Source organism: Suillus subalutaceus (genome assembly GCF_016647625.1).
Source record: "Suillus subalutaceus strain FC151 chromosome Unknown DFJ58scaffold_712, whole genome shotgun sequence".
Classification (NCBI taxonomy): Eukaryota; Fungi; Basidiomycota; class Agaricomycetes; order Boletales; family Suillaceae; genus Suillus; species Suillus subalutaceus.
In genome coordinates, this window is record NW_024540961.1 from 1 (window position 1) to 13,278 (window position 13,278).

General features: G+C 41.0%; 2 protein-coding genes across 2 annotated transcripts; both read right to left on the reverse strand.

Moving 5' to 3' along the window:
• Positions 1-1,014: 1,014 nt before the first annotated feature.
• Positions 1,015-1,646, reverse strand: DFJ58DRAFT_850264 (uncharacterized protein; the record flags this gene model as incomplete). The annotated part of the gene is made up of 3 exons (XM_041393754.1): positions 1,015-1,343; positions 1,411-1,533; positions 1,565-1,646. 3 exons carry the CDS (start codon positions 1,644-1,646, stop codon positions 1,015-1,017), a joined length of 534 nt encoding a protein of 177 aa, XP_041234699.1.
• Positions 1,647-2,334: 688 nt separating this feature from the next.
• DFJ58DRAFT_850265 (uncharacterized protein) lies at positions 2,335-4,184 on the reverse strand (the record flags this gene model as incomplete). Its single annotated transcript, XM_041393755.1, has 8 exons — positions 2,335-2,506; positions 2,542-2,566; positions 2,630-2,764; positions 3,050-3,302; positions 3,426-3,483; positions 3,530-3,615; positions 3,679-3,715; positions 4,075-4,184. The coding sequence occupies 8 exons, from the start codon at positions 4,182-4,184 to the stop codon at positions 2,335-2,337; spliced, it is 876 nt and encodes a 291-aa protein (XP_041234700.1).
• Between the last annotated feature and the right edge of the window lie 9,094 nt (positions 4,185-13,278).

Genomic DNA, 13,278 nt, shown 5'->3' on the forward strand with positions numbered 1-13,278 from the left:
CATATTATTCACTACTCCCCTATCAGCAGCCTTCATTGTCTCAGCCATAACCTTGTCGATGCTATTCCGCACTTTCCCGCACTATGCGCGCACATTCCCGTAGCGCTTATCCAGCGCACTGTTCTCACGCTCTAGGATCCACCTGAAACATCGGAATCCATCCATGGTCCATCCTACCTCATTGGTATGTAATTTGCCTTGCCTCGAGTTTGTGAAAAGTGACAGTCTTATTACATGTATTCCTATCCTTCCAAGTCGAGATGGTATAGTTTACTAGTATAAGAAGTATTTTTTCTCCTTAGGTTTCACTTAGAAGTAGTCAGCTTTAGTTCACTCTATAGCGCCTATTGGTTTACCTTGACTTTCCTTACCCTTGCAATCGATACCCTTGACCTCACTCGCTATCCAGCACCTTCCTTTGACTCTATCTGTTTGCTTGACTTCTGCTTTTCCCGCGCACTAGCGCTCCATACCAACGCATTAGTGACCATCTAGCGACCATCTAGCGACCGCACTTCCCGCTTTCTCGTGCCATAGCGCGCTATAGTTGCGACATACTTTCCTGCGCACTAGCGCTGTATCTTGCGATGCACTTTCAGGTGTTTCTATCTTAAGTTGTCTAGTAGTATTTCCCTCAGGTCAAACATTCTTGCTTTATTGTTTGCAAGTATAGCAGCATAGGCAGAGCATTAGACATATACTGACTGAGCACCTTAAACAAGTGCCTAGTCAGGTTGTGTTTCTCACAGCGGTATCGCACAAGAAGACGATGTCCGGCATCCATCTTTAGTACTAACACATATATATCATGGGATGTAAGCTACACATTGCAAGCTCTCAGGATCAGAATGCTAGACTGCATTGGTCCACTCACAGTAGTCATGGGGCAAAGAACTGCGGCGTTGTTTTCATCAGAAAGTCCGCTGCTCCAGTGTCATGAATAGTGAGATACATGGATACAACTTCCCCCTGCCTTGGCTGAAAGAGTATGACTATGATACTCATTAACATCTGTCAGATGTTACTCGCAAAAGATGTTGCTAACGATATGACTTTTCCACTGCGATCCAGCAATTTCAGACGGAGATCTTGAATGTGCAAGAGGACTTCTCTGTGACTGAGCATGGGACCCAATTCAAATGAGGCATATGCGCTGACTCGGACTTTAGAAGATGCATTGCATGGCCTAGAGTCCTTCTCAATACGTGCAGGAAAGATGAGATTAGGGACAACATACAGAAGTATGGGCTCGGTCCATTTGACAACAGCCTGATCTACATGTACAGGTTTGTTGCTCGTCTGGCATTCAGCACCATCAGTCTGTATCACCACATGGAAGCCAGCTGGGACATGTCGGAGACCGAGAGTGAGATCAGTCACATGAATATGGCTTGAGGGAATATCACATACCGGTAATGACGACGTGTTGCACTGCACTGAAGTGTATCTCTTTCGGGTCCTGTGGTTTTCCTGCGTGGCTTGACTCCACAACCAAGGCTTGGAGGGTATCATCGAGCGGGTGTGGCACGGAGTCTGTCGTGAAACAAAATAGCAGAGTAATTACAAAATATTAATAAAGTGTCGCCAGAATGTCGTTGGAATGTCACATGATGGTTCACATTGCGTTTGTTCATCTGGCTGTTCATTTCATTCTTGTCTCACCCTGTTGCTGTTGTCCCAACTTAACAGTTCACATCATTGTAGCTCCTTCTTGGGGCTTTGGGCTATTGCTCTGGCATAGTGTTCTTCATGTTTCATGCCTTCATAGGCATATATCTGTCAGTTGACAGTTGCATGTTGGATCAGTTTTTGTCTTATCATTCTGTTGCTGTCATCTTGTTGGCCCAGCCTTTGAGCTGTTGCTCTCACATCATATTCATGTGTTTCATGCCTTCATAGGCGTACATCTGTTGTTGGCAGTAACACGTTGGATTAATTAATTGTTGTTGTTGTTATCATCCCAACATGTCCACAGTGTCGCAGTTCCTTGTTAGGACTTTGAGCTGTTGCTCTGACATCATTTCCTGGATGGGTTTGCACGTGCCTCGCCTTAATAGGCGCATATCTGTTATTGACAGTCACAATGGATCATATCTTGTTGAATCAATATTCCATTTGTTTCAAATAATGCACAACTTTCTACTATATGGTGGATGATAGGTTACAGTTCAATTTGCTGATTTGCCGCGATTTATTTGGAAGTCCAATTGATGTTTATTCTAGTATTACAAGTATACCTAGGTATACCTGTGAATTCATGTCACACTCAGTGCATTCCTTGCTTGCAGACTGCTGCAGATGTCCGGGTGACCTGCAAGCACCTCACTGCAACTCTCACAACCTCTCGCTGACCTCTCGCTTTTCACAAGTGCAGTATTTGGAAACAGGCGCCTGTGAGACTCCCACAACCTTGCAAGGCCGTAGTGGGCCACCTAACCATCGAGTCTCTGCTGATGCGATTAGCTTGGATGTGGGCATCGTGAAAATGCTGCAACTGCTGCGGTTACTGCCGCAACGTGATGTGTATTTACACTAACTTACTATACACTTGCTTTGTCGCTGCCATCTGCGTATATGATGCATTTATCAAAAGCTGGAAGCATTGAACAACTTCACATGATGAGCTCACTCGGTACTTGGTGTTTTGAACTGCAGCACCAAAGGCTGATGTGTGGTGAGATTTGTCTTCTCGTTCCTTCAGATTGAAATTTCAGACTTCGGTTTTCTGGATTCTGAGGCGGACGGGCTTGGCCAAAGAAGTTTGCTGCATTGAGCATGCATATGATACTGGTGCCATTCATTCATCTCACTCGTGGTTGGTACTATGATCATCGATGAACCTGAGGGTGCCACGGCACCTCTTTTTTGACGGATTTTGTCTATTTAACCTCCATCACCCTCATCTATGTCTGTTGCACTCAGTTCCTAATGTGGCAATGTTCATTTTTACTCCAGATTTGTTTCAGTTGGTTGTCTGCACTTGCCCTTATAGGTGCGTTTTTTTCAATGTGTGTACATGCTGACAAGCATTTCTCTTACATATTTGTACCTGATCTGGTGTGTCTATACTTGTCCCTGCTCGTTTGTCCCTGCCACCACTCATTTTCAGTACTTGGTGCCACTCGCTTCTGCATCCCTGCGTTTATTTCACTTGGATTTACAACTACCAATGTGGCCAACACAGGTGCAATGGAGAAGTGGACCAAACCATAGTTATTAAACCCAACCATCAAGCTTGAGTGGTTAAAGGAGCACTGAAAGTGCTTGAGAATGGATGCTACAAATGGTTCATTGTTTGTTTTCTGCATTTTATGGATGATGTGATTTTGGGTGCGGATGACTGCATTTCATACGTCCATTAGAGTCGGCAAGACCCAGACTCAACTGGAACTATCCGCGCCCTCTGTATCACAGCAGGTGCTCACCAACTTGACAGAAATCACCTCACAGTCATTATCTGCTGACTTTGGCTGTAAGAACAACCTCAAAGTGAATGTGCAGGTATACTACTTGAAACAGCTGAACGTACAACATATGTCGTTTGTTTCTGGGAGGTATTTCCTCCATGATGGTCTGGCGCACACTCTCAGCATCTGCAAGCGAAGGTTTAATGTCCTGTGTGCGGTAGATTGGGTTGGATCACAGCAATGAGAGCAAAGATTGAAGTAAGAGACGTACCATCCTAGTGTGGCAAGCAACCCAGTCTCTTGAATCACTTCACAGATATAGTGTGCTTCACAGAAGGCCGTCACACACATACAGAATTTTGGTTAGTTCCACTCATTTGTTTGGCATTTAATCTCGCCACATAGCCTATGCTTCATATCCATCAGATGGGCAGCTGTAGCCAAGAACACTATCAGAAGATACCACATGACAAAACACGGAATAGCGGGAGTATAACAATATAACTTTGCCTGGCTCCTTGAGGTGCGTCCTGTGACAATGACTGTTGCAGCTCATACCTCAATGATATAAGAACACCCTTGCAGTTGTGTGCCATAAATGGTGTATTTCAGAGTTGAGTTCCTCATTGAACATGTACTCTCATTCGTGAGTGCGATAGTATCTCACCGTGCTAAGGAGTCGACTGGTGGAGATAATATGGCTACGGGATCGCCTGAGCCGATGAGGGAGGTGCCAAAATCTAGTGGCACAACACCCATTAACGTCCTTTGAGACATGTATGGATCTGTGGTCCCATCGCAGGTGAGAGGAGGAATAGGGTAAAGCACGACAATTTTGTTGCAACTCACGGGGCCAAGAGGAGTTCATTGAGAGCATTTATTTGAGTTTGATAATGAAGCAATGGAGGAGGTTTGAATATGTTATCGGTACTGTGGGCCGTGGGCACTGTTGATTTGAATGTCTATTCACATTGTCTGGATGACAGAAATTGAGTACTGCATGTCCTGCACGAGAGCGGCATCACGACGACAGCATTCAGCGCTGCTGGTAAATAAATCTCTTGATGTTGACGTATGGGCGGGAAAGAGTTGACACCAGGGACAAAATAAACAATAGCAATTGATAAGGCACATGTATGGAATTTCAGTGGTCTGGATATTACACAGTGTATGCTTGGGAATGTGATTGTGACCTTGGGATTGTTTGAAGGGGAAATTGCAGGTCGCAGGCTTGGAAGAACACTATGGGATGTAAATCTGCCAACACTTGGTCAGAAGACTGAGGATGAGTCATCATAGGATACACATATGCTGAGATCGCAATACTTGATGTAATTGTCATACCACACCCGTTGCACTGCATCGAGCGATACATGCAGGCAGCTTTGTGTTTTCCATGGTCCTTCTGAAGGATCAGCTCATCATATCGCACTTCAAAACACGGGATCTCCTCAACTTACTGAGAGACGTTCTTGAAGTGAGCTGCCTCTGAGTGCATCCAGAGACTCAGCCATTGTATTCGATAATGAGTTTGCAGATGAGTTGAGACTCTGATGCATGTAGGATTTCGCGTACATTTGACCTGTCTCACTCACATCTACAAGTTTCAAGATGGGATTCACTGGTGATATATTGTTGAACGAAAGCGAGGAGCTGGCAATGGAAATTGTGGGGAGTGTTATAAAGTTATGTAGTCGTGAAAGAATGTATACAGAGTGGCCCCAAGGCTTGAAAATGGGAAACTTGATAATGTTATCCTGAGCCCACTGAGATTGACATTGAGCAGGAGGCTCAAGTTGTCCATTACTAAATTTTGGAGCAGAATGGCCAGACCAAGTTTTGTAGGGAGGGGAAAAACTTGATCTGGAACTTCACAAATGAACAAAACCATCAGGCTTGAAGCTTGAATGCTCGGACTCACCTCCAAGAGGTGTGTCCTCACAGCATGATGGCCTCTGATCCAGGTCACCACATGGACTGGGTGAGGACATCAACACTTTTTCTCCCCATCGTGCCAGGACTTCTCCATGCATCCTGGAGTTGAACTCTCAGCGGTGTTCAGGTCGGGGTTTGGCATTGGGTGGATGTAGGGAACATGGGTGGTGACATGGTGGTGTTGTCACATTTCTGCTGGCACTTGCAGAGGGTCGAGCTCCAAGATCAAAGTCAATATGAAAACATCAAAGACAAGCTCAATGTCAAGGTCAACATCAAAATGTTGTATAGTAATGTGAAAGATATTATACCTATATGGTTGACACCCAGGAGAATGCAGTATCTGCAGGCCCATTTTTCATAACCCTTTTATTAATGAACAGAAAGCCTAAATTCAAAATCTAAGTTGAGGATTATGATCTCTAACTCCTGAGCTTGAAGCATCATCTCTCACTTATTGATTATTAAGCAGACCTTATTCAAATTACCTTTTTTAAAGATTGGATGCTTTTCAATTAGAAATTAGATGTAGCTCCATGATACATTAAAATTTGACCATAAAAAGTATCTTGGAAAATCTAATGGAAAATAGTAGTATCCTTATAGAATCATTTGACAAAAGATGAAACAGGAATATATTTTTAATATCTCACTGGCTGAATTGAGTACAATGATATATTCCCTCAATGTCTTGATTAGCTATGCCTTGGTTGAGATCATAACATAACATACATACTGTCTTGTTGTCTTGTTGGCTTAATTTGTGCCTTGGTTGGGAATTATAACAATTGATTGCCTTACTCTCTAATTGTCTGTGTTAGTGCCTTGGATGGGATTATAACATATCACCTTATTGTCTTACATAGTGTTATTGATTTTACCTGATTGACATTAGCACTAACAATCCACTTAACCCCTTATATATATATATATCCTACAACATTGAATATATTATTGACACATTGAGTTCAAAGCTTGATTGCAGTGGAAAGTATGAATTGTAATTACACTGTAGATGCATTAGTATGGTTCTGCATATTAAATATATTGTTCAAACACTCATATTGAGGTTCCAGTGCAGTATCAAGTATTATCTAATATCAAACAATTGAAATACACATTAATGAACAAGTTGTGACTGCAGTGTCAATGTTATGATATTATGTTGTTGTTTAGCTGTATTACATAACATTCATCACTCATCTCTACAAACAAACTTTGTTTACCTGTTTTAGTCTGCAGTTTGGCCACAAGAACTTGAGGTTCTACCTGGAAACCAATATTGTTGACAATAGAAGCAAAATGGCCAGCAGCTTCATTACAATGTGTGTCATCCAATGCATTCATTTTCAGTTTTATTCAAGTCTGTATCCATATACATAAATACAAGGTTAAATGCCTTCATCACATCTTAGAACTGTTGTTTTTCATAATGGGCTATCCCACCTCAAGTGTGTCATCAAGTATATGGTCTCAGTCAGACTCCTACCCATCGGCAGGTGTGTAAGAGAGCCCCCAGCATATGACCAAATACAACCAAGCTGACCAAACACAACCAAGCTCTGTTTCCCTGACGATTTACTGAAATTTTTGGGGCTACTTACACACCCAGCTGACTGGCAAAACTTGCAGGTGGCGCTATGTTTGCCTCTGTTGATTTCACCTGTTATCACTCAATTCGGACTGACTTGTGCAAGTGACACGGTCAGTGTGACGATACCGAGTTTATGTAGTGTTATTTAATTTATGTCAATGCTCATAAGAATTCATTGTTGATGTTCGACATGCTCAAACAGCATGTCAATTGTCAAGTACTCATCTACATACCCATGCTGTGGAATATAATACTACATACTAACACCTAAATCCTCAACTGATGGTATCCTTACTTCTGCTATGCTTACTGATCCATTAAACTTATACTTCATTTCTGATTCATGATTCGTAATCCATCCAACTTACCAATACACTTTGCTTACACTTGGCTTATACTTCGTACATAGTCTCACACCTTTGCTTACTGATCATTCTGTTAGTTATCTGTAGTATATAAACTCTTGTGTATGTGCTGTAGTACTTCAGTTCGAATATCATCTTAGATTGCACTCATTCCGTCTGGACTCTAAGTCCTTCTGTTCAACCTCTGTAATCCATCTGGACTTGAGTACTCTACTCTTGTCTACTCCAAGACTTAGGATTGACTCCTATAGTCTATATCTTCGCCTCTGTCTTCGGACAGTCCTTATCCATTAGTTTCTAGTTTGGACCTGGTCCAGATTAGCTGTTACTCTACTCGTCCGATATCCGGAAGCCTTGATGGATTGGATACAATACTTATCCATCCTGCTAGACACGATACTTTGGTACTCTGAAATAAGGAGTAAGACTCAGGAAAGAGACACAGCGCACAAGCTGAGGCCAGAACTACCTTGTGTCAATGCCCCTAAATCCAAGACAGATATACACATAAACACAGATCAAATAATTAATGTTACTCCTTCCCCTGAAAAATTAGCACTGCCAGTTGGATCTTCTACTTAGGCTGATTGATCTCCTGATGTTCTGGCTACCTATTCTGTCTAACTCAATGGTCCTAGCTCCTCAATGGAGGGCTGTTTGACCATCAATGTCAGTGATATCCAAGACACTATTGATCTTCAACTGAAACCATATAGTGAGTACTCAACTTATATATTATAAGAACCAAGCACTGACTTCTATGACCCCACTTTCCTGACTGAAGCACTTGCCCACCAGCTTCATGGGTACCATGCCCTCTTTAACATCTTGGTGAGTGTCCAGAGTGGGAGATTATTGAAACATCTGATATATAGTGATTTCCCAAATCCATTCTGTAGACTCAAAGGCCTTGTACCTCCAGGTCACATCTGCAACAAGAACTGTATTGTCAAGTTGAGACTTTTGCCTACTTCACAGATTATTATAACTATAGGTTTTGACAATATCTGTCTCATGGAGCCTTATAAAACAAATAGACCAAGTACTGCACATTTAGAAACTTTAGAGTTAGGATACATACATCATTAGTCTCATCTCCCTGGAATTACTACCCTTTGAGATCAAATTGTTGTCCAGTCTGCATCTGATCATCAACATCTCAGACTAGATCTAAATACAATCTATTATAGGAACTCATGCTTCTTCTGTCCAATGTTATTTGATATCACATTATTTGAATTATCCTTGTAGTAACCTTCTTTGGCTTATATAAGCAGGATCACTCATTCCTACAAATTAACTACCATTTCTAGCATATGTAATATCTATAAAGTAAGGTGCAAGGGTTTCACAGAGTGATGGGTGCTTGCATGGCTTTTGCGTAGGAACACTTAAGGACACTTAACAACACTTAGAAACACTTACCTCACTTAATCCTTACTTTAGAAATGTTGCATGGTTTTCTCACATGAGCTTGCTAAACAGTGAGAAAAAACTTACAAATTGAGAATCGAGAAAATTCAAGAGGCTAAATCTCACTGAGTCCAAAAATACTGCCAAACATGATATAGTTGACAGTGATCCATACACCTACTGCACCATGGGCATAATACTGGCAAACAGAGTGGTTTTCTTACTATATGGGGACGGCATCAAGAATAACAAAAGCATAACATAATTTGGTTATGCAATTTGGTAACACAATTGATTACACAAATGATTACACAACTTGGCTGCTGCTTTTGATTAGAATTCTCGAGTTACATTGCCTTTCCTGCAGTCAAGTGTAATAAAGTACAATACACTTTTAGTGGGTTTCATTTCTTATCAACAATGATAGAAATTGACTTATCAATGAGTTCAGGCAATCAAATTTTGCACTCGCTAGACAACAGTTTGAATAACAAAGATGGATTAAAACTTTCCTATTCAGTGAGTTGCCAACTATATATTTGCTATGTGCAAGGTGCATTATGCTAATGCCTGCACCTACATTTTAGACAATCACCACATATTACACCAGAACATGATTGACAGTCTCAATGCAGGCATGATAGACTTCATTGACTTCAGATGACTTTGCCTACCAAATGCAATCTTCGCCATGATGCTCATAATAATCAGGACAGGCCTCCACCTCCTGTATTGCAGCCCAATTTCATGCCAGCTAATGAGCCACAAGCAGTGCCTGTTCCATGGCCATTTGCTTGGCAACCTCCCCTCACTCACTTTCCATATCAGCCACTACCAGTGGGTCAATGTCCTGGCTTTCCATGAAATGCCATTGCACATATCCTGCATGCTCATTGTCCTCCTCCTGTTAATCATGATGCAATTTTGAATGAGCAAACAAATGCAGCTGTAAATAATAGACTTTGCCTAGTGTAATCTTCGTTGGCAGCAGGAGAGACAGGAGATAAGACAGCAAGTGCCAAAGGAGTATACAACAAATGGGAAATCCTACACATGCTTTCATATGATTGTAATGGAGTACTGCCAATTGATGTTCTTGAGGATTACTCCACTCATCGCAATTATTCCCTCAAGCAACCCCAACACTTTTGTCATCAGCATGTCAATATACTCTCACTTTGTACACTTCTCCATCACCATCATCACCCTGAGCTTCTGCACCTCAGCTAGATCAATCATGCTCTGCATGGACAATACAATTCTGCTCCATGACAGTCTCACACTCCATGTCTTGGTCACCAATATTGTTGTTGATAATGATAGTTTTTGTCAACATCAATCATAACCCAAAAGATGTTGTGCATGCTGAGTGTTGTTTCCCATCTTAACAGATAGTACATACCTTCATGAGTTGGCAGTCTTATTGGTCCTGCAGGTTGTCCACCAGTGCATGACATGATGAGCAATCAAATTGAGTGATGATTCAGGGTTGGCATATGTGGTTAAGATGTAGGTTGTCAAAAATGTGAAGTGAGGAGAGACTTCACTTTATTGATCAGTGACTTAAAATGTACAAGTGTCCACAGTTGGACCACTCACATGCATTGTACACAATTGTTAAACACATTGAGTATTTGGTTATTGAAGATTTATTGGACAAACAATGCACTTCAAAGGATTACCAGCCAGGGATAGATACCAGTCAGTGTTATATAACAATTGTAAACAATAGTAAAATGTACAAATATTGTCTGCAATAGAGCAATGTGCCAAGTGAGACATAGATGTGGATGAGTAAGTAATGAACAGATTAATTTCGATGCCACCACACCTATTCAAACATGTGGATTGAACATCTGACATAACAAAGCCCAGTCCACCACCCTTATCACCAGCTATTCACTGTTGTATCATTTGGAATATACCAACATACCAATGCAGTCCATCTCTGGAAGTTCTTCATAATCAAAGAGTCCATTCTTGACTAGTACATCTTCTGTCTTGACATGGTCAATTTCCAGAAGCCATGTACGAGTTTATGCATGTGTTCCATGACAGACCGCATGGTCTGGTACCTTCATAATGGGTATCTTGGTTTCCTTGTCTAATACAGGTCAGAACTTGATGTTAGTGTACTAGATACAATTACGTACCTTTTTTGTGCTTGATTATGTGCTGATGCAGCAATTGTGGATGCAGCAATCTTTGTTTGATGAGTCCATCAGGTTCTTGGCTCCTTACTATATAGTAGGGGGTGGGGACAGAGTGAGTTCAGTGTATATGTTTAGTAGACTATGAATGTACAAGGTGTCAGTTAATAAAGTAGTAGTCGTAGGTGGCTTATAAGCTAATTGTATGGTTTGAGCAGTGGTAACCCCAATGTCAATGATTTATTGTTGTGTCCATTCCACAAATCTTCATATACTATTCTAGCTCAAAGTCCCACTTTTATTGTCCTCATTGCAAGCTTATGATACTGCTCAGGTACATTGTGAATATATCACTTCATTCAGTCACTTCAGTCACTTAGTGCTCCTCCTGTGTCTCCAAATTCCCCTTTGAAGATCTAACACAAGTTCACCTCCAGCACTAGGCCTAAAGTGCACCTTCAGATACTATCTCCTATGGAATCATTCTAGTAACCAGATGAGCTTAGTGAGTGTTGCTTCTACTTGAGGGCAATGAAACACTAAGATGTCATCTTTGGTAATGGTTCAACTCACTTGCATAAGTCTTGTAAAAGCTACAGTGAGATTCTATAGGATGACCTATTGCACTTCTTTCAACTGGAATATCAATTGTATGTTGACATGTTCTTCTGCAAAAGTTGTATGGTGATCTCAAAGGCCATTCCTCTCACAAGTGTGATTTTTCTAATGTTCTTGTATATATGTTGACAAATTGTTTGTGATTTTTGTTGTTGCCTCACATCCTCTTCTAAATACACATCATCTTATCCCTCTAGTGCCTTCTCTCATCTCTATTCATTTGTCTTTGACTTGGACTTAGGAAGGAGAGTAATAAGGCAGGTCAAGTGAATCAAGGTGTGCAGACAGGACAATGAGCAAGTAAGAATACATCATATTGGCCTCTAGACGCAGCCCACTTCATTCTCATCTTAACATGGTTTGATAGAGATATTTTTACTACTGTTTAGAGATATTTTTACTACTTGTTTTTAATATGTTACACCTGCCTTAAGTTTCACTTGCTTGGACTTGCCTTGACTTTTTTGAACTAGTGTATGCTCATCTGCACTGATTCAGGTTCCCCTTCACAGGTTTTTACACTTGTACAGGTCATTTTACTCATATGTTTGATGTGCATTCCCACCAGATGTTATATATCCATCAAAGCTGACCCTAGGAGTTCAAATTGGCCATCAGTGTCTGCCTATCATTGGAATGGAAACTCGATCAGCATGAATTATTTTTTGAGTGACTTGGTCTTCAGCCATGTACATATAATAAAATCTATCTGTCTTACCCATGCACCAGCTCTCTTTGATCTTATCATCAATGAGAGTTTTCTTTTATTCTAATGGAAGAGGCTTATCCCTACTATGACTGCTCAGGTGTGCCTGCCATTCAACTAATGCTCTGTCTGTATCCAAATTTGACAAGTAGAACAGGTTAAATAAAAGGTTGTCTTACAGTCTCTCTGCAGACTACTCAGCAGTTCCATGCTCAAGGTGAGCAATGTATTGATCATTCTTTGCATGCTAGTGAAAGCATTTTGTGCTTTTAATCGGACACACATAGCATCTGAATACTGAACTGAATGTCCCACATATGTTTAAGTACATTTGTACTGGCATTCAGCACTTTCAATGAACTGAATGTGATGTCTGGGCTGAGTCACATTGTCTTTTCACACATCAATGTCTAGTATCTAGTCTTTCAATGTTGACACAGTTGGATCTGCTTTATCCTTGCTTACTTTCATTTACTGTTGAATATAAACACTATGCTATCCATCAACTTCATGTTTGAGTATAGTGTGATAGGGCATAGGTAAACTAGGTTTATTTTATTGGAGTTTTACAACTTTGTTCACAAATGTTCTACCTGGCACTATTAAGCAAATGCAGTTTGTCACTCCTTTGTATACAGAATTTCGACCCCTTCCACTGCCATCCTGGAGTTGTGCTGAAGTGCTGAATGTTCAACTGAACTCATCTCTGGAAGATCTGATGTATTTCAACCAACATTCCATTCTATCACATACTACTTACATCTGGTGGTCACATCACCCTAAACCACTCATTAGTTTGTCAATCCCATGGTATACATTGAAGTTGTTATCCAAGTAAGTACCTTATCCTTGTTGTCACTACAACATAACATCTCAAGGCATGCTATATTCTATTTGCCTATTGCATCTCACATAGTTCTTGGAACTTCGGTTGTGGTCAATACTTAGTATATCATCCAGATATCACTGACTCTGCTTTTAGGTGAGTGTCCTCAACCTTGCCCTCAACTGTTTACCAAATGACTTCATAGGAACCTTACTAACTGCCAATTCCATGCCCAAGAAAGGGTACTCTTGCTCCTTTGTGGCC